We start from the raw sequence: 20,812 nt of genomic DNA on the forward strand, positions 1-20,812 counted from the left end.
CTCACCCTCTGATTGTTTCTCTCAAGTATAACATTTCTCTGGGGTCTTTTGTAAACTTATTTTCTATGAAAGAATAGATAACATCTCACTTTGTGATGCCATCTGTCATGTCCTAACACTGCATGAAGGCCCTCAACAGATGTCAGCCCCCATGCTGGTGGACTTCCCAGGCTTTAGAACCACTAGCCAAATAAGAAAGAACAGAGCCAGGCGTGGTGGCGCACGCCTTTAATCCCAGCACTCAGGAGGCAGAGGTAGGAGGTTTGCTGTGAGTTCAAGGCCACCCTGAGACTATATAGTGAATTCAAGGTCAGCCTGGACCAGAGTGAGATCTTACCTTGAAAATAACGAAAAAAAGAAGAAGAAGAAGAAGAAGAAGAAGAAGAAGAAAACAGATATCACAAGTTGAAGATGCAGCTAAGTGCTGTAGGGCTTGCCTGGCATGCATAAGTAGCTCAGTGTTAGAGTGCTTGCCTAGCATGCGTGAGGCTGCACATTCTGTCACCAGCACGGGGACAAAACAAGGACATCATGTTGCTTGGCATTTTAAGCTTAATCTTAAAACAGTAATATCTCATAATTTAGAAAAGTAACCTTTTTTTTTTTTTCCCCATAGACTTCCACAATCTAAAATGCTTCGAGAAGATAAGAACCACAATATGTATGTTGCAGGATGTACAGAAGTAGAAGTGAAATCTACAGAGGAGGCTTTTGAAGTTTTTTGGAGAGGTTAGAAACAAGTAGAAACCAAACATACAAAATGATGGGGTCAGCATTGTAAAATTTGGTAGAAATCCTTTGTCATTTAGAATGTGTACTGAAATGGCTGAGTTCAGATATAATTAATGATTTCTCTGTCATTATAGGTCAGAAAAAGAGACGTATTGCTAACACCCATTTGAATAGAGAGTCTAGCCGCTCCCACAGTGTGTTCAACATTAAATTAGTTCAGGCTCCCCTGGATGCAGATGGAGACAGTGTCTTACAGGTAAAGTTGTATGTGGAGCTCATTTTTCCAATTCAGTCCTAAATTTAGGGAACTGCCATTGCATTAAAGCTTCCACTAGAATTAGTAGTCCCGGATTACTAAATACTTTGCTAGAGAAACACTGAAGAAAGCTTTGCTGTAGACTCACCTGTTACTTGTTTATTTTTAAAAGATTTATTTATTTTTATTTATTTGAGACAGACAGAGAAAGTGAGTGAGAATGAGCGTGCCAGGGCCTCCAGCCACTGCAAACAAACTCCAGATGCTTGTGTCACCTTGTATATCTGGTTTACGTGGGACCTAGAGAATGGAACCTGGGTCCTTAGGCTTCGCAGGCATGCGCCTTAACCACTAAGCCATCTCTCCAGCCCTCACTTGTTATTTGGAAGATGCTGACTTTGTACTTGATGCTCAGCACTTAGGGAGAGAGAAAAGGTGGCCAAGAGAGTCTGTTCTCAGGTAGCTACCCTTTGACGTCTGCTCAGAGAAGGAAAACCAGGCTACAGACAGTGATCATGTCATGTCATGAGCATATTTCTCAGGTGCTTTCAGCAAAGGCTCATAAAAGCATGGGTCTTCTGCCCTCCTGTGTATTTTGTATTGTGAAAATGTTGAAAATCCTGAATTCATCAATAGCATTCATTTGGTCTTACTTAAAGATTATTGTAAAGTAACAACTAGATTCTAGGTTATTGCCTTTGTCCCTTTCAGGAAAAAGAACAGATTACTATAAGCCAGCTGTCTTTGGTTGATCTTGCTGGAAGTGAGAGAACTAACCGGACAAAAGCAGAAGGGAGCAGGCTACGGGAGGCCGGTGAGAGCTCATTGTACTACTGTGGCTCTAACTTTCCGGGACTTTCTGGTGCTTTTAGCATAAAGAAAATGAATTCACCAGTACACTTAGTCTCTACATTGTCTTTTTTTTTTTTTTTTTTTTTAGACAGGGTCTTGCTGTATAGCCTAAGCTGGTCTTGAACTTGTGTGGCAATTCTCCTGCCTTAACCTCGTACAGCCCTATCCTGGCCACTGGGATTGCACACAAGTGCCACATCTCCTGGCTAAATTATCTGTTTGATAGGCCAGTGGTTGAAAGCTTGGTGGCATTAGGTGGACTTAATTAAAACTGCAAAATGAACAATTCATATTCACTTTGGCTTCTAATCAGGGGAGGTCTGCATTTAGAGGCTTGATTAATCTAGTGTCCTTGTTTTGGCTCAGAAATCCAAATGGGGTTGGTCAGACAGTGATAGCATAAATAAATACACAAGAAATTTGACTGTTAGAAAAATGTGCTTTCTGGGTACAGGAGGAACTTCAGGCTCTCAGTGAAGTCAAATATAGCCTGAAATGCTTTACAGAGAGGGTTTCAAACATCAGTGTGGCTGATGTACCTCAGTAATAAAAATGCTTTACTAGCATGTACGGGATTTCCAAGTTCAATCTCCACCACTGGGGACAAAAGTCTCAGTAAATGTCTGCATTTTTGACAGAATTTAAGATCTATAAGAAAACTTTTGAATAGGAGTAATGTATTTGGTGGAGAATCCTTCTAATGGAATCTCTGAAGTATGGTTTTTTTAAGCTACACGGAAAAGACAGTTTGTATCATACATGGACAGCTCTTTTAATTGAACCCTGAAAGTTTCCTAACTTCCCAATAGTCACATGAAGCTGAGCTGTTACAGCACATAACATTTTAACTGCTGTGCAGTTTCAGATATCTTCTGCATATTTTCTTCTGTCAGGTAACATTAATCAGTCACTGATGACACTAAGAACATGTATAGAAGTCCTGAGAGAGAACCAATTGTATGGGACTAATAAGGTAAGCAGTATTTGCTTATCACTTATATAGTTTTATTTGTACATTTGAGTTGCCTTTTATTCTTAAGATTTTGAATGTCATTATAGATGGTTCCATATCGAGATTCAAAGTTAACCCATCTGTTCAAGAACTATTTTGATGGGGAAGGAAAAGTTCGTATGATCGTGTGTGTAAACCCAAAGGCTGAAGACTATGAAGAAAGCTTGGTAATTTTAATGTATTGGTCCTGTAAAGTTAACTTTCTATAGGGAACAACACTATTGGGTGTGAAGAATGAGGCTGAACATTTTATGAGCTGGTACAGGATCACTGGGCATACATACACATGAAGTAATTAACCAACCTGTCTAGTGGTTGCTAAAGAAGGACTCGGCTGTGTTACTTTTTACAAACTCCAGTTGTTTTATGTTGTAGCAAGTCCTGAGGTTTGCTGAAGTCACCCAAGAAGTTGAAGTAGCAAGACCAGTAGACAGGGTGATGTGTGGCTTAACTCCAGGGAGGCGATACAGAAACCTGGTTCGAGGAGGCCCAGTTGGAGATGGTAAGCTTTGGTGTCTATGTTGTTCTCACTTGACTTTCTCTCTCTCTCTCTCTCTCTCTTTTTTTTTTTTTTCTAGGTAGGGTCTCACTCTAGGTCCAGGACGACCTGGAATTCACTATGGAGTCTCAGGGTGGCCTCAAACTCATGGCAATCCTCCTACCTCTGCCTCCCGAGTGCTGGGATTAAAGGCCTGTTCCACCACACCCAGCTTGCTCTGTTTTTTATGTATTTGCAAGTAGAAAGATACAGACTGGAGGGGGAGAGTGAATGGATGAGCACACCAGGCCCTCTAGGCACTGCATGTGGCTTATGTAGGTACTGGGGAAGAAAACCCAGGTCATTAGAGTTAGCAGGCAAGCGCCTTAAGTGCTGAGCCATCTCTCCAGCCTTCTGTAATTTTCAGAAAAATCTATTTATATTGGAAAACTATACTTTCCTCAAGAACAAAATGCAAAAAACGTTGTACCAAAATATAAATGAGCCAGGTATGGTGATATACACTTTTAATCCCAGACAAAGGTAGGAGGATCTCTGTGAGTTTGAGGCCAGCCAGGGACTACAGAGTGAGTTTGAGGTCAGCCTACAATAGTGGGTGACCCTACCTCAAACAAAAACAGACAAACAAAATATAAATTAAACTTTCTTTTACTGTATATGTATAAATCTAATTATTAAGGAACGAATATTATGACAGCCCAGGAAATTTCCTCATTAAAGATGGGCTTGGAGAGGTACCCATTTGTAACTCTAGCACTTAGAAGGTGAGGCAGGAAGATTAAGAAGTCAAGTCCAGAAACAAACAAAATCCATCGTTAATTGTTCTGGGCTTTAATCACAGTGTCAACTTGTGTTCCTTTGATATTCAATGCAGAACCATTGGTTGCTGAAGTGATTTTACAGAGTTTTCCACCTTTGCCCTCATGTGAAATCTTGGATTTCAATGACGAACAGACCCTCCCACGGCTGATTGATGCTTTGGAAAAACATCACCACCTACGACAAGCGATGGTTGAGGAGCTTAACAAACAATGTAAGGGCAAAACTCCATGAGCATTTGAACCTCACAGTGGAATTCTGTAGAAGAGTTGTTTTGCGGTAGTCATTTAGGCATTGTTTAATTAGAAAGGCAAGGCTCTACCCTCCTCCTCCCTTTCTTTTAACTAACTGAACACCAAAGAAAATTTCTTAATTTTGCTTTTTACAAAATGGAGATCATAATTGTTTGTACTTTAAGAAGGTATCAGGAAAATGAAATAATGTCTGAAAGTCCTGTAGAATTGTTAAACAACCTAGGTCCTAGTCAGTGGAATACCTAGGGTTATTTCTGTTCTTATGTCTGTAAGCAAACTTAACTATAAATGTCAGTCAGAGTTTACTATACTGCAAAATGAAAGACCAAGTTCCTTTAGTGGTAAACACAACACTTAAATGGACATCTTTTAGATCTGAAATTCAAACTCCTGATTTCTTTCCAAACTTGTTTTCTTCTTCCTCCTCCATTATCTTCTTCCTTTTTGGTGATACTGGGTTTTGAGCCTAGGGCCTCACACATATGAAGCAGACACTTTTACCACTGAGCCAGCTATTGTATGTTAGCTTTCACAGGGATTTGCTGGATATAAATTTTATCCAGTGTTGTCTCATGAAAGCTGATCTCATTGGTTGCTACTGTGGTTAAGACATGGCCTGCATGCTTTTGTTTCAGGTAACACTTTTAAAGCTATGTTAAAAGAATTTGACAGTAATATTTCAAACAAAGAAAACTACATTCAAGGAAAACTAAATGAAAAGGAAAAGCTGATCTCAGGACAGAAACTGGAAATAGAAAGACTGGAGAAGAAGAACAAAACTCTGGAATATAAGGTGTGTTTTGGTGTCTCAGGCTATGTGTATTGCTGGCCATGCAGCACTGTCTCAGTGGTTGCTTTGTTCCTGTGCCTGCTATAGCTGCTGATCACTGGTTGTCACTGGTTACTTATGAGCCTTATCCCACCCCACCCCAGAGATGGAGAAGAATGGAAGGCATATAAGGGAGGAATGGGAAAGCAGGATGGTGTAGTTGTTTAGTTTTATGAGTGAGTTTAACTTGAAGAGAATGTCTAACTATGTAGCCCAGGTTGGTCTCAAACTTGCAATCCCTATGTCTCAGCTTCATGAGTACTTAGACTAGAGGTGTGCACCACCATGCCTGGTTAACAAATAGAATTGCAGGAAGATTTATTAGACTTTCCTAGATTATTTTGGTTTTTCTTTTTGACTTATTAGAAATATTTCTTTCATATTCATTGGATTTTTTTGGGGGGGGGGGTGATTTTTGAGATAGGGGTTTGCTCTAGCCCAGGCTGACCTGAAATTCACTATGTAGTCTCAGGGTAGCCTCAAAGTCACGACAATCCTCTTACCTCTGCCTCCCAAGTGCTGGGATTCAAGTGTGTGCCACCATGCCTGGTTTTAAATGCTTTTTTAAAAAGTTATTGATTTATGAGAGAGAATGGGTATACCAGGGCCTCTTGTCCCTGCAAATGAATTCCAGGTGCAAGTGCATTTAGTGCACCTGGCTTTATGTTGATACTGGGGAACTGAACCTGGGCTTTGCAAACAAGTTAGTGCTTTTTTTTTTTTTTAATATTTTTTTTGTTCATTTTTTATTTTATTTATTTATTTGAGAGGGACAGACACAGAGAGAAAGACAGAGGGAGAGGGAGAGAATGGGCGCGCCAGGGCTTCCAGCCCCTGCAAACGAACTCCAGACGCGTGCGCCCCCTTGTGCATCTGGCTAAACGTGGGATCTGGGGAACCAAGCCTTGAACCGGGGTCCTTAGGCTTCACAGGCAAGCACTTAACCGCTAAGCCATCTCTCCAGCCCTAAGTTAGTGCTTTTAATCACTGAACCATCTCTTCAGCCCATCCATGTCCATATGCCATGTGTGTGTGTGTGTGTGTGTGTGTGTGTAAAATTTGTAAGCAGAGAAAGATAAAAGAGATAGAATGGGCTCCAGCAGTGGCAGTTGAACTCCAGATGCATGTGCCACTTTGCCCAGCTGAGTGAGTTCTGGGAAATCAAACCTGGAGTCATTAGGGTTTGTGGGCAAAAACCTTAACCACTGAGAAATCTCTCTAGCCCCCCATATGCTTTTATAAAGGTTGGGGGTGTTGCACTTAGGCTGACTCTCCTGTGGGCTAGAAGGAATTTCTGGATGCTGGAGCACCGCAGAGCTGTGTAGTGAGCGCGCTGTCCCAGCGGCTCATTCACAAGGCTGTCTGGTACCTACCATGCTAGAGAGAAGTAGCCTCAGCTTCTCTGTGCTGAAAAGAGGCCGGAAATTATATCAGGTCTTAGTTTTAAGAGAAAGGAATTGTCTCATGAAGCCAGCTACCATTTTGTTGTTCAGTGAGGGCCTTTATTATCTGTTTATTTTGAGGAGCTTATTAAAAAGTTCTTGTTTCTGGGCATGGAGTTAGGAATTCAGATGACATTTAGAGAACAAAAGTGCTCTTTCTGTGATTTTTTTTTTTCCCTTCTTTACATAGGTTTGCTTCTTGGAGCAGCTTAGGAAGGTTGTTTTATAACTGTGGGAAGTTTGCAGACAATACTGAGCCTGGCATTCTCTCCCCGCAGATTGAGATTTTAGAGAAGACCACGACCATTTATGAAGAAGACAAGCGTAACCTTCAGCAGGAGCTTGAAGCCCAGAATGAGAAGCTTCAGCGGCAGTGCTCTGATAAGCGCAGATTAGAAGCCAGGATGCAAGGCATGGTGACAGAAACGACAATGAAGTGGCAAAAAGAATGTGTGAGTGGCTTTCTTGTTGTACTGCTTTCGGAGCTGGCTGGCTTGTCTCAGATTGGATTTAGTTTGTGGCAGAGTGGTGGGATTTGTTAATCTCTGGAAGACTTGGAGATTCATTTTTTTAGGGAATAAAGGCGGGTTAATATGACGTAATTGTGTGGTGTAACGATTGGACTGTAAACTGACATTGATAATCTGTAGGAGCGTCGGGTGGCAGCCACTCAGCTGGAGATGCAGAATAAACTGTGGGTAAAAGATGAAAAGCTGAAACAGCTGAAGGCTATTGTTACTGAGCCCAAGCCCGAGAAGCCAGAGAGACCCTCCCGGGAGCGGGACAGAGGGAAAGTCACTCCAAGATCCGTTTCTCCATCACCTGTCCCTGTAAGTTTTTATAGCTGCACAGTAGCTTAGTATTAGAGAAAATTTGTTTAGATTAGTAGAGGACTGTTTCCGTGAGAATCAGTTTTGATTTCATATTATTTTTAACATTTTAAAAACTTGTTAGAAAATATTTAATAGCTACAGTTACTTACAAAGTTAAGGCTTCAGGTACTAAAATTGTAGAAAAGTAGTATTTCTCTCAGTTTTTCAGTCTTACTCATTAATTTCTCTCCAATTTTTCTAGCTTTCTAGTAACAATATTGCTCAGATTTCCACCGACCAGCAACTCATGAGCCAGCCACAGCTTCATAGGCGCTCTAACTCTTGCAGCAGCATTTCTGTAGCTTCCTGTGTTTCGGAATGGGAGCAGAAAATGTCTCCGTACAACACACCTGTCAATGTCACATCCATTGCAAGGCGTAGGCAACAGGAGCCAGGACAAAGCAAAGCTTGTATCGTGTCAGACAGAAGGCGAGGGATGTACTGGACTGAAGGCAGGGAGGTGGTTCCCACATTCAGGAATGAGATAGAACTAGAAGAGGACCATTGCTGCAGGGTTGGTGCCAGCATTACTTCAAAGCATTGTAGTAATAGACTTGATCTCTGCTATCTATAACTCGGTCCAAAGTTCATGGGAACGTGGGTGGGCTCCAGAATGAATAAGGTCTAATTTTTCTGTTGGGTTGAATCACCCTGACATTGAGGCCAAGTTCTTCCTCTACAAAAGCCTAAACAACGGGTAAGAGGCGTGAGTGATACCTGTGGATTCTGTGAGTGTAGGCCAGTTTTCTGCCTCTCAGAGTAGGCTGCTTGGCAGCTGCATGAGCCGAAGAGCTCCACACAGAATCTGAGCATTGCCTCCCTCTCCCTCCTGTTTCCTCTTTGCTGGGGATGTAGCCCAGAGCCTTACATGTGCTCAGCAGTCACTGACCACCGAACCACTCCCCAACCCAAATAGAAATGTCTGAAATCTTTCAGATTTTTTTTCCTTTTGGTTCCCATTCCTCCAATTTAAATTTTTTAGCCTAGTGTGGTGGCGCAGCCTTTAACCCCCAGCACCTGGGAGGCCGAGGTAGGAGGAGCGCTGAGTTCAAGGTCAGTCTGGAACTACACAGTGGGTCCCAGGTCTGCCTGGTAGAGTGAGACCTTGAAGAAACAAAACAAAACAATTAAAAATTGCTTTTTATTTATTGCTGTCTGTTTGAAAAATTATATAAGTTTTAAAGTTTTCTCAAACTTTAATTTTGAGACATCTTACACAAAGAAAAATAAGAACGGCATTACTTTTCCCCTTGACACAGATTTATTGCTACTTTATGTAAACATGTTTTGGGGGATTTTGGTCTTTTTTTTAATCTGAGTCTTTTGAAAGTAAATCATATTTACCATGGTAGTTCCTCCCTAAAAATAAAGACATTAACCTATGCAACTGCAATCTTTATTACATCTAACGTTAACATTAATTGAATAAATATTCTCTAATTTCCCCATTGGTCCCAGTGATTTCATTAACTTTCAAACCCTAATACTATCCAGATGAATGGATTACACATAGTAACTATTTTTTTTAACTTCTTATAGCAAAATACATTTCTACCTTCTTGGTTTTTGTGACACTGGCTTTCAGAGTGTAGGCCAGTTGTTTTGAGATTGAGTTGAATGTCCAGTAAATTTTTTTGTTGTTGTTTTGTGTTTTTGAGGTAGGGTCTTGCTTTCTAGCCCAGGCTGACCTAGAATTTACTATGTAGTCACAGGGTGACCTTGAACTCACAGTAATCCACCTACCTCTGCCTCCCGAGTGCTGGGATTAAAGGTGTGTGCCACCATGCTCAGCTAAATGTCCAGTAGATGTTTTAAAATTTTTTTTATTTATTTGAGAGAGAGTGTATGGGTCCTTTACTGCTACAAACAAACTCCAGATGCATGCACACTTTTGTGCATCCAGCTTTATGGGGAAACAGGGGGATCCAACCTGAGCCAGTAGGCTTTGCAAACAAGTGTCTTTAACCACTGAGCCATGTCCTCAGCCCCCTAGAAAATTTCCTTCTCAATCTCAAGGACTTTATCTCCAGTTACAAGGGCTTTGCCTCACTCAAGGGTGCTTTAATACATTCAATTTCATATTTCAATTCTTAAAGATTAAAGTGAATGTTTCCTATGAATAAATTATGACATTGATGATTTTGAATATAGATGAATGTTCATCTATAAGCATTTCTGATTATTAATGGTGACTCTCCCAAGCACTTGCCAAGGCAAAATCAGATTCTAAAGTTGAAGATTTTTGTCATAAGCTTTTTTCGGGAGCAAATCTTGGTGAATGGTCTTTCTGATCAACTCTAGTCAGTCCTCTACTTTGTAAATACTTGGACTAAAAAGCTATTGCCCACTCCTGGTCGGCCTTTGGCTATGAGCTGTTTAAGAGGATTTACTAGAGATACTTCTTGCTTGAAATCACATTCTCTTTAGATGTGCAGCAGGAAACTTACCACGAGGTTAGTATCTGTGTCTGCGTTTGTTGGTCAAAAATTATCAAGTGGAGGAAGTTTCACACTTGGGTGAGGAAACATTCTTCTAAATTTTTATGTCATGACTGCTGGTAGATTGTCTAAACTGTCACCTTCTCAAAAATCATTTCGAGATTGTTACTAAATGTGTTCAAGGCTGTCCTGTGTGAAATGGTGGGTCGGAATAGCTGTCTTTTCTTGCTCATATTCATTAGTCCATTTCAAGAATGGACGTTTCCTGCCTGCAGTGGGGCTCAGCAGCTGTAAAGGCAGATTGTCTTGACTGTTAGACAGTCCAGGGTTTGAGCTCTCCCTAGCACTTCATTCATTTCCTGTGAGTCTGTCAGGAAGTTAATTTCATATCCTGATATGCATTTTAAAGTTGGGATCTCCATATGTTACCAGGTTGAAAGGGTTCGTCTTGTGGTAGAACTTTACATATACTTTCAGCTTTCAAAACCAGAGATGCTAACAGAACTACTTCAAGCTGCTATCATATATGTGAAATGTGTTTTCTTAGACCAAATACACTAAATTAATTTTCCCAGATTCACATGACATTTGATTGGAAGCAGCTGTTTTTTTGTATGATAGAAACTGATTTGACACTCCATTCTTTATATGATTTTTTAAAAACTATTATGAAATATTGTTGCTGTTTTAGCCATTGTATTTGAGCCTCTCATGAAATTGTGTTTTGAGTTATAAATGTACCCAGAAGTACTTTTTGTCATGTTGTACCAGAGGTTCTCTTATACTTTGTGGTCTTTAGTGCTTCTCGACACCATAGTGTCAATAAGTTTTACTATCTCTGTGTGTAAGAAATGTTTTCTCTTGTATTGATGCCTAAAGCATGTTTAGGGCGTTTATTGGTCTTGTGTGTGGTATTGACTTTGTGCATGGTTTTAAGTGTTCCTAGTTTATGTCTGCCCCACAAAAGAAGGCGTAACTACTGATTTTTTTTTTCTTTTGGTTTTCTGAGGTAGGGTCTCACTCTAGCTCAGGCTGACCTGGAATTCACTGATTTTCAGGGTGACCTTAAATTCATGGTGATCCTCCTACCTCTGCCTCCCGAGTGCTGGGATTGAAGGTGTGTGTCACCACGCCCAGCACTACTGGTTTTTGACCAACAATGCAAAGTGGATTCTCCCCAAACGAAAAGAACCAGTAGCATCACCAGCATTTTTCCTTTATCTTTTGACAGGGAGGCTCCAGGCAGGCTGTATACTGTATAAGCTCTGGAATGGGAGACAAGCTGTTATTAAAAGGTGTTTTGTTGGTTCTGTGTTTAGTAGAAAGAGAATGTATAAATTGCTTAAGTAACATTTTGCTTTTGTAAAGCTTGTTTTGATGTTGTCATGTAGTAACCTGCTGCACTTCTAATAGTACCCTTAAATTAATTCTGGGTTCTGCTTGTTTCTCACTTGCTCTTCCGACCTGATCAGAACACACCAATTCCTGTCCGACACAGACGATCACGTTCTGCAGGGAGCAGATGGGTAGATCATAAGCCCGCCTCTAACGTGCAAACTGAAACAGTCATGCAACCACATGTCCCTCATGCCATCACAGTGTCTGTTGCAAATGAGAAGGCACTAGCTAAGTGTGAGAAGTACATGCTGACCCACCAGGAACTAGCCTCCGATGGGGAGATCCAAACTAAACTCATTAAGGTAAAGACGAGCTTTCACAGAGAAGAAGTTATACTTAAAAAAAAAATAAACGATTTGCCCTGCTACTCCCTTTGAGGACAGTAGAATGTAAATGGGTGTTTGCTGTGAAGCAGAAGTTTAAATAGCCATTTAGGTTGCAAATCTGCTAAATTCAGACTAACCCTGCTCACATGAGCTTAGGCTCTTGGGTTTTTTTGGAACTCTAGATCCATAATGAACCTTAGTTACTGTGTAGTTAGCTTAAATTAATGCTTCAAAAGCAAACCAAAGCTGGGTGTGGTGGTGCACACCTGTAATCCCAGCTTTCAGGAGGCAGAGGTAGGTCGATCACCATGAGTTTGAAGCCATACAAGAATACATAGTGAGTTCCAGGTCAGCCTGGGCTAGAGTGAGACTCTACTTTGATAAAATAAACAAACAAACAAACAAATCAGGAGCTGGAGAGGAGAGTTGGTTTAGTGGTTAAGGTGTTTGGCTACCTAATGAACCAGGTTTGATTGCCCAGTACCCACAAAAGCCAGTTGCACAAGGTGGCACATGCATCTGGAGTTTGGCTGTAGTAGCCTTTTGGCACCCATTCTCTCTGTATATATATATAAATATATATGCCTCCTTTTCTCAAAATAAAATTTAAAAAAATCAAGAGCTGGTGTAGTGCACATGCGTATAATCCCAGTACTTGGGGGGCTAAGGCAGGAGGATCACCAGTTTGAGGGCATTTTGGGTTACATAGTGAGTGAGTTGTCTCAAAAAAAAAATACAAAGCCGGGCGTGGTGGCGCACGCCTTTAATCCCAGCATTTGGGAGGCAGAGGTAGGAGGATCGCCATGAGTTCAAGGCCACCCTGAGACTACAGAGTTAATTCCAGGTCAACCTGGACCTTACCTCAAAAAAACAAAAAACAAAAAACAAAACAAAAAAAAAATACAGCCGGGCGTGGTGGTGCACGCCTTTAATCCCAGCACTCGGGAGGCAGAGGTAGGAGGATCGCCATGAGTTCAAGGCCACCCTGAGACTACAGAGTTAATTCCAGGTCAGCCTGGACCAGAGTGAGACCCTACCTCGAAAAAAAAAAAAAAATACACACACACACACACACACACACATATGTATTTATATCAAGGGATGGAGAGATGGCTTAATTTGCCTGCAAAGTCAAAGAAACCAGGTTCCATTTCCCAAGACCCACGTAAGCCAGATGGCACAAGCACGTGGTGGCATAAGATCTGCATTGTGTTTGCAATGGCTAGAGGCCCTGGTGTGTCTGTAACCTTTGAAAATTTTTTAAAGCTAAAATGTCTCCCACTTTTAAAATAAGATAAATAAATAAATACAATTTGACATAGGAAAATCAGTCAGTAGCGAACTACCCAAAGGACTTTTCATGAAAAGAAGTTTGCCTGTAGAAGAACTTTTCCTTTGATCATAGTCTATGGGAAAAAAAAAATCAAGAAAGTAAAGACATAACTAGGAGAAAAAAGCTTTGAAATTCAGTTTAGGGTACAGAGTAGTAAGACTATATATATCACCAGAGAGGAAAGTAGTGCCTGAGAATAAATGGAAATTGTTAGCAGATGTATTTATCCATAGTGCAGTTTAACTTTTAAAGTGTAGGAACATTTCCCCCTCCCCCCAGCACACCAGCAATTATGGGATATTACTAGTTAAATTTTGCAAGTGATTTATTTCCCCTGTCTAGTTAGGTATACTTAACTTTGTGGTGTGTTTTGATTGGTGCAGATTCAGCAATCCACACACACTTTAGTTTTATGGGTGGAAGTTTCCTTAACAGTGAAAACTTGAGTTCAGTTTCTCTTAGGGGATGCTAATCATCTGGTTATACCACAATGTAACAGTGACTTTTTCTCTTGGCTTTAGGGTGATGTTTTCAAAACAAGGGGTGGTGGACAGTCTGTTCAGTTTACAGATATTGAGACTTTGAAGCAATCACCAACTGGGTAAGTGATAGTCACTAATGTCTTTTTAAAGGGCTGCTGTTCTCCCAGCTGCTCATTGTTGAGGGACAGACTGTCCCGCGGCGTTTACTGTTCGTTCTGCACAGGGGCTGAGTCGGTTTTCCCTACTTCTAACGCTTTCCCTTCTTAGATGCAAAAATAACTGCTGCATCGTGTTTGCCCTTTTTCAGTAGTCGAAAACGAAGATCGCCCACAGTAGCGCCTGCCCAGCCAGACGGCACAGAGTCTGAATGGACCGATGTAGAAACAAGGGTAGGGGTGAAATTAAGTACTTGATTGCTAAACATAGGTTTGTAGTGCTTTAAATTCCACAGCCATAGGCTTTATGCCCTTTGAAGATGCTGGGGCAGGGCTGCATACTAACACAGCTGTATGATGTTGGCTTTTCTTTCGGTCTGGTCTAACTAGAGTTCTTGGTGTAGGTGGGCAGGGCTCAAGAATAGAGCCAGAGTATCACTTTGGATGAACAAAGCAGTGTGACCTGTACCTCCGAGGAAAGGTTCCTCGAGGAAGCTGCTATTTCTCAAAAATCCCCTCCCCTTACCTAATGGGAAGTTATCGGGATGATCTCCAAAGACCCTCCTTGCTCCCAGGGTGTGTAGCTGTGCCAGAAATGAATACAAGCCTCTGACTGGTGGTTTGCCTTAGATATCTTCCCTGAACTAGGGAGCACTGCTGGATTTCACTGGGTAGAGCCCAATGCACTGACGCGTGTTTCTGGACCTTTGGGCTAAGCAGCCCCTCCTCTGTTGCTTTTTTCCAGTGTTCCATGGCTTTGGAGATGAGAGCAGGGTCGCAGCTGGGACCTGGATATCAGCACCATGCACAACCCAAGTGAGCGCTATGGCTGGCCCTGCTCCGTCCTCCTCCTCCCTCCCAGGGCCGTTCCCCGTAGACTGTTTGGCCCTGCTGGTGGGCTGTAGTAGGTCTTTGTGATGGTGGGATCTCCTGTGGGCTGCAGGGCAGGAGGCGTCAGGGTCTGGTGGCTCTTGTTCAGATTCTGCCCCTCTTCCACTGAGCTGAGCTGCAGAGAGGGCAGCTGCGAAGAAGGGCTCGATCTGGGGGCAGCAGCCTCATGTGAGTCAGTCCTTCCTCAATGGCTTCTTGATCTTGACATAGGAGTGAGTGTTCTCTGAACAAAGTCAAGGCCAGAATTCATGGAAGGGGTGAAGTCACACTTTTCTTCTATTAAACCCATACTCAGGAGTCTGATGTACTTTCTTTCTCTCTTTTTTTTTGGGGGGGGGAGGAGGTTTTGAGGTCCAGACTGACCTGGAATTCACTGTGTAGTCTCAGGGTGGCCTTGAACTCACAGCGATCTTCCTACCTCTGCCTCCTGAGTGCTGGCATTAAAGGCCCGGCCTCAACAGCATTTTGAATACTTAGATTCTTTCAGCAACTTGAAAAATAGCTGCAGTCAGATAAGAATGGGAAGGCCTGTTTTCTGTAATAGTTCTCTTAGAAGGATTTGAATTTTCTCAGGATAAAACAGCAACTCTCTCAGCTTTCCTGAAGATTTATTTGGAATGACTTATGTCACTAAATACAGAGCTCATCATTCAAGGCTGGCTTTTATGTTTTAGGCGCAAGAAGCCATGAGCACAGGAACACTCACCTCATTCCAGTGTCTTCAGACCTGCACAGGTCATCTTCTGCACCATCTTTAAGAAGCCCAGCTCTGCAGACAGCGCAGACCTCAGCTACGTCATACACTGGCCTAGAACAGAGCTTCCCCTAGGGCTCCAAAGATACCTAGGAGTCAGTGTACATTGTGTATTATACAGATGTGCCTTGCAATATTTAATATTAATAAGTGGAGAAAGATATGCCCCCTTTCCACACTGCTGTATGAACTGTTTTTTATAATGCTATGTTTTTGTATGTTTTTGTACACTTACTAATTCATGCAAGCGTTTGTCTTGGGTAATTAAGGAAGGATGTATCTAGATTGCATTTTGTATTGTGACTTTTCCAACTGTTTTGAATATTTCTTAAGATTTTATAAACAAATGCTGCTATTGATTAGCTGCAAGAATGCACTTTAGACATATTTAACCATTGAAACTTTGAAAATAAAGATATTGGTGACTGGCCAATGACAACCATTTCAGGAAGGTTTTTAGAAGTCTGTATATATATATATTCACTTTTTGACTCTGAGATATTCAAAAGAATTGAAATTAAAAAGCACTAAGAAATAGTTTTGTGACAGCTCAGCGCATACTCCCAGCAACTAGCACAGGCTCTGTTTACTTGGCATTCATTATTTATGGAATGAATACAAAAGCACTGGAGAAGAAACAGTCAATATTAAATTTCTTGTTTTTTTCCTTTCTTTTGGTTTTTTGAGGTATGGTCTCTCTCTAGTCCAGGCTGATCTGGAATTCACTATGTAGTCTCAGGGTGGCCTCGAACTCATGGTGATCCTCCTACCTCTGCCTCCCAAGTACTGGGATTAAAGGTGTGAGCCACCACTCTTGGCTCTACATATCTTTTTGTGTAATAATTATAATTGTATAGCTGCATGCGGGGTACCCCTACTAGACATTTAAGCAGGAAGTATGGTTTGAGATTAAAGAAAAAGTACTAAACTCATGGAGGTCCTCCTTTCTAAGTGCTGAGATTCTAGACATGAGCCACCACACCAAGCTACTTTTCTGATTTTCAAGTCACTATTAAGTGTGATCCTTGCTTTAAATCTTTTGACAAGGTTTATTATATTAATTAGGTTACACTATGACATTTTCATACTCGTAAAAAAGTAGATTGTTATCACACCTCCCTTTACCCTCTCTTACTCTTGCTTATCCCTTTCCTCACTTCCCCCATGCCCAGTTTCTACTTTCCTGTCCTCTTAATTTTTCTTTTTTTTTTTTGGTGACCCAATGGGTTTCATTTGGGTTGTTTACAGTAATATGGGTACTTTACCACAGTATACGCAGTATTCAAACTAAGTAGTGCAGCTACTAGTTTAGAGTCTGCAGTTGACTGATCCACAAAATCCTAGCAGTATTTCTTTTAATATTTTATTTGTAAGGAGAGAGGAAATGGATGCACCAGAGCTTCTTGCAGCTGCTAATAACTCTAGATGCATAGGCCACTTTGTGAATCTGGCTTTATGTGGGCACTGGAGAATAGAACCTAGGTTGTCAAGTTTTGCTAGCAAGCACCTTTAACCAATGAGCCATTTCTTCAGCCCCTCCAGCATCATTTCTACATGGCCACAGACAGTTTAAAAAGCAACCTTATAAAACACCTAAAGACAGGCATGATGGCGGATGCCTCTAACCCCAGCACTTGGGAGGCAGAGGTAGGAGGATCGCTGTTTGAGGCCACCCTCAAATTCCAGGTCAGCCTGGGCAAGAGTGATACAGTACCTCGAAAAACCAAACCAAAAAACACCTAGCCAGGCATGATGATGCACCTCTTTAGTCCCAGCGGGGGGGGGGGGGGCAGAAGGGGGAGGTAGGATTCCTGTGAGTTCAAGGCCAGCCTGGGACCGAGTTCTTGGGGATTCCTGGGCTAGAGTGAGAACCTGCCTCAAAAATAAGCTAACAAGGGCTGGAAAGATGGCTCAGCAGTTAAGGCGCTTGCCTTAAAAGCCTAAGGACCAGAGTTTAATTCCCCAGAACCCATGTAAAGCCGATATGGCTTGTGCATTTGGAGTTTGTTTGCAGCAGCTGGAGGTCCTGGTGCCGCCATTCTATGTCTGAAAAAAAAAAAAAAAAAATTAAGACAACAACAAAAAAAAGCCAGCAGGGGGCGTGGTGGCTCTATGGTGAGTTTCAGTCAGCCTGGGCTTCAGTGTGAGTCCCTCCCTGCCTTGAAACAAACAAACCCAAACAAAAAATCCTTCCCTGAGCTGCTTGAGGTGCAGCTCAGAGGTAGAGCTCTTGGCCACCTTGTGTAGCTTTACAGAACAGTGTGTACCTTCCCCAACAGCCATTACCTATGTAAATGTTCAACAAGGGATGGGACCCATGAATCCCTCTTAGATTGCTGATAGACACCGTTTATCAGGGTATGGAATTTAACTCTCCTAGTTTTTTTTTTTTCCGTTTTATTTATTTATTAGAGACGGAGGAAGAGAGAGAGAATGGGCATACCAGGGCCTCTAGTCATGACAAACGAATTCCAGATGCATGCTCCACAATGTGCAGCTGGCTAACAAGGGAACTGGAGAATCGAACCTGGGTCCTTAGGCTTCACAGGCAAGCGACTTAACCGCTAAACCATCTCTCCAGCCTATTTTTCTTTTGTTTTCAATTTTTCTTTATTCCATGATTATAAAAAAAACCCCGTGGTATTTTTTTTTCATAATCATGGAAGTTGTTAAAAAAAATTTTTTTTGAAAAGAAATATCCCATGGTAATGCCTTCCTGCCCTCCTCTCCTAGTTTTCTAATAACCTATGTGAATAGTTGTCGAGTTTTTCATAAGGTGGCTTAAGATTTTCTAAGGATGAACCGTCCGGTTTAACCATGATACAAGGTTTTGTTTTAGAAAATAGGTATTTTGAGATGGAGAGATGGTTTGACGATTAGGGCGTTTGCTTGTAAAGCCAAAGGACCCAGGTTAGATTTCCCAGGACCCATGTAAAGCCAGATGCACATGGTGGCGCATGCATCTGGAGTTCATTTGCAGTGGCTGGAGGCCTTGGCACGCCCGTTCTCTCTCTCTCTGCCTCTTTCTCCCTCTCTCAAATAAATAAAAGGATTTAAATATACATATATATTATTTGAGAGGCAGAAGCACCCGAGAGGGGGAAGGGAGAGAGAGAGAATGAATAGGGGCGCATCAGTGCCTCCAGCCACTGTGCATCTGCCTTTACGTGGGTAGTGGGGAATCGAACCTGGGTTTTGCAAGCAAGTGCCTTGAACCACTGAACTATCTCTACAACATACTGTTTTAATATACAACCCGAGCCTCTTTACCCCACCCTGTTTCATCAGACACTGGGTTAACTTGCATGGGCTTTGGGAAGACGGCGATGCTAATCAGGCGACTGTCTAACAGTGTGACAAGGTTACAGCAGCCTTCCTACCATTCCTAGTAGCATACGGAACCGGCACGCGTTTTCCTAAAAAGTATCTTTCATATTCACAAATCCTACGCTCTACCAAAAAACTCGGAGCGCACGCCGGTAACAAGCCCAGCCTAGGGCGTAGTGCGCAGGCGCCCCTATCTCCTCCCCCCCCACCCCCGCTCGCCCTTGGCCCCGCCTCTTCCGCCGGACGCGCGGGCGCCGATTGGTCCGCGCGGCTGTATAAGAGCTTCCGCGCAGGCGCGCGGCCTTCTTTCCTCAGGTGCCGCCAAGGTGCTCGGTTCTTCCGAGGAAGCTAAGGCCGCGTTTGGGGTGAGGCCCTCACTTCATCCGGCGACTAGCACCGCGCCCGGCAGTCCGCACCATGGCCTCCGTCTCCGAGCTCGCCTGCATCTACTCGGCCCTCATCCTGCACGACGACGAAGTGACCGTCACGGTGAGTGAGTCGCGGGCCCCGCGCCGGCGGCCTGCCCTCCCGGTACTCCCCGCGGTCAGCCCCGGCACTTCCGGGCCGCAGCGCCGGGCGTCCCCCGCCGGACCCGCTCTTTTTCCCTTTTCCTCCGCGACACTTAATAAGCAAGTGGTTCTCCAGGGCGCAGGCGCACGGCCTCGTCCTGGCCTTCCCTGGTCCAGGCCGAGACTGCCATGTGACCCGGGCTCGCCGCGTGGCCTGGCGTCAGCTGGCGTGGTTCTGCTGGCATAGGAGATGCGGAGAACGCCCGGATTAGATGAACATGACTATGGGCAATAATAATAATAGTCCACAATCATGGATGACTTCCTTTGGACTCGGCAGGGCTCCGTAGATGGCCAAGGAATGCGGCACTGCGCTTTGATGGGATGACATCTTTGTCTGCTTGTTCGTTTTCAGGAGGACAAGATCAATGCCCTCATTAAAGCAGCCGGTGTGAATGTTGAGCCCTTTTGGCCCGGCTTGTTTGCAAAGGTAAGGGGTGATGGTGGCGGAGTGGCTTGGGAAGGCCTTGTCAAATTCGGTGGTGGCAAGTCAGCACGTGGCTCGTGCTTTCTCTGAAGACTGGGACCTACTGAGGTTTAAATAAGTCGTGTCCTAGCGTCATCTTAGACTAAAAATTATTACACTAGCTCTTTTTGAGCCGTTAACAAGGACAGCCCTCGTGGTTTCGAGGGAGTGGCACTCGTTGATGTAAATAAGCCTGAGAAGTGTAAAATAAAATAAAAGACTGCCCTTCCTGTTCAAGGAGCTGGCACTGGCTTGTCTAGGTCAAGTCCTGCATGTGCCTAGGAGCTTGTAACATGTTCTTCACTGTGTGGAGGTGTCCTGACACTGGACTTGTCATTTAGAGAAAAGTCACCCGCACGAAAAGCTTATAGTTTGGTGTCTGGCTGCCAGTTACACAACATTCTCAGCGCGGGAGCCAGTCGATGGTAAACAGACAGAACTGAGCGTTCACCTCCTGCACGTTTGTGATTGCAGGCCCTGGCCAATGTCAACATCGGGAGCCTCATCTGCAACGTAGGGGCTGGTGGGCCCGCTCCCTCGGTGGGTGCTGCGCCCGCAGGAGGCCCTGCCCCCGCCGCCGCCGCTGCCCCAGCTGAGGAGAAGAAAGTGGAAGCCAGGAAAGAAGAGTCGGAGGAGTCCGATGACGACATGGGCTTTGGTCTTTTTGACTAACCCTCTTGTCACACACTCAATAAAAAGTCTGTTGTTGGTCATAGAGGTGTCCTGGCTTCTGTGATGCTGTCTTTTTAAGACCGGACTCCTGCCCTGCATGTGCTGAGCAGCTTGTGGCCTGATTACAGCGGTGCACCTCCAGGCCTAAAGTCCTGGGTTTTTCCTCATGCCCTCATCAACAGATGAGCGTTCTTTCCTGAGCTTGTAGCTAAAATAGTATCTAATACTAGAACTGAGTACTTAGATGGAGGTGGGAAGACAAGATTGGCACCGATACCTTGTGTAATGCTTGTAGTTGCAGCCTTTGTGCTTGGGGTACATAGTATGACCTCCACTTTTTAAAACCTGGGCACAGTGGTTAAAGGTGCTTGATTGCTAGTCATAAGGTCCTAGGTTCGATTGACCCCTGCCCATGTAAAGCCAGATACACAGTG

At 43.2% G+C, this 20,812-nt stretch overlaps 2 protein-coding genes across 8 annotated transcripts in view; both read left to right on the forward strand.

Moving 5' to 3' along the window:
• Kif23 (kinesin family member 23) overlaps positions 1–15,786 on the forward strand; it is a 30,042-nt gene extending 14,256 nt beyond the window's left edge. For 2 of the 7 annotated variants that reach the window (XM_045160527.1, XM_045160528.1), the window contains 16 exons: positions 617–729; positions 867–988; positions 1,700–1,802; positions 2,734–2,813; positions 2,900–3,019; positions 3,228–3,354; positions 4,226–4,384; positions 5,060–5,217; positions 6,974–7,147; positions 7,346–7,525; positions 7,770–8,081; positions 11,478–11,705; positions 13,584–13,663; positions 13,852–13,933; positions 14,445–14,515; positions 15,265–15,786. In XM_045160527.1, coding sequence (XP_045016462.1) covers positions 617–729; positions 867–988; positions 1,700–1,802; positions 2,734–2,813; positions 2,900–3,019; positions 3,228–3,354; positions 4,226–4,384; positions 5,060–5,217; positions 6,974–7,147; positions 7,346–7,525; positions 7,770–8,081; positions 11,478–11,705; positions 13,584–13,663; positions 13,852–13,933; positions 14,445–14,515; positions 15,265–15,280 — 2,125 coding nt within the window. In that variant the 3' untranslated portion in view covers positions 15,281–15,786. The remainder of the gene's footprint in view (positions 1–616; positions 730–866; positions 989–1,699; positions 1,803–2,733; positions 2,814–2,899; positions 3,020–3,227; positions 3,355–4,225; positions 4,385–5,059; positions 5,218–6,973; positions 7,148–7,345; positions 7,526–7,769; positions 8,082–11,477; positions 11,706–13,583; positions 13,664–13,851; positions 13,934–14,444; positions 14,516–15,264) is intronic. The other 5 variants (XM_045160530.1, XM_045160531.1, XM_045160529.1 and 2 more) reach the window with 4 other exon arrangements.
• A 3,170-nt stretch (positions 15,787–18,956) lies between these two features.
• On the forward strand, positions 18,957–20,419 carry Rplp1 (ribosomal protein lateral stalk subunit P1). The gene is made up of 3 exons (XM_004666737.2): positions 18,957–19,160; positions 19,596–19,670; positions 20,181–20,419. The coding sequence occupies exons 1-3, from the start codon at positions 19,089–19,091 to the stop codon at positions 20,376–20,378; spliced, it is 345 nt and encodes a 114-aa protein (XP_004666794.2). The 5' UTR covers positions 18,957–19,088; the 3' UTR covers positions 20,379–20,419.
• The last annotated feature ends 393 nt before the right edge of the window (positions 20,420–20,812 follow it).

Source organism: Jaculus jaculus, chromosome 10 (genome assembly GCF_020740685.1).
Source record: "Jaculus jaculus isolate mJacJac1 chromosome 10, mJacJac1.mat.Y.cur, whole genome shotgun sequence".
In the NCBI taxonomy this organism is placed as follows: domain Eukaryota; kingdom Metazoa; phylum Chordata; class Mammalia; order Rodentia; family Dipodidae; genus Jaculus; species Jaculus jaculus.

Coding starts and splice junctions, on each gene's coding strand:
- Rplp1 (XM_004666737.2), top strand. CDS start 19,089: ATGGCCTCCGTCTCCGAGCTCGCCTGCATCTACTCGGCCCTCATCCTG. Junction 19,161..19,595: donor ACGACGAAGTGACCGTCACG/GTGAGTGAGTCG, acceptor GTTCGTTTTCAG/GAGGACAAGATCAATGCCCT. Junction 19,671..20,180: donor GGCCCGGCTTGTTTGCAAAG/GTAAGGGGTGAT, acceptor TTGTGATTGCAG/GCCCTGGCCAATGTCAACAT.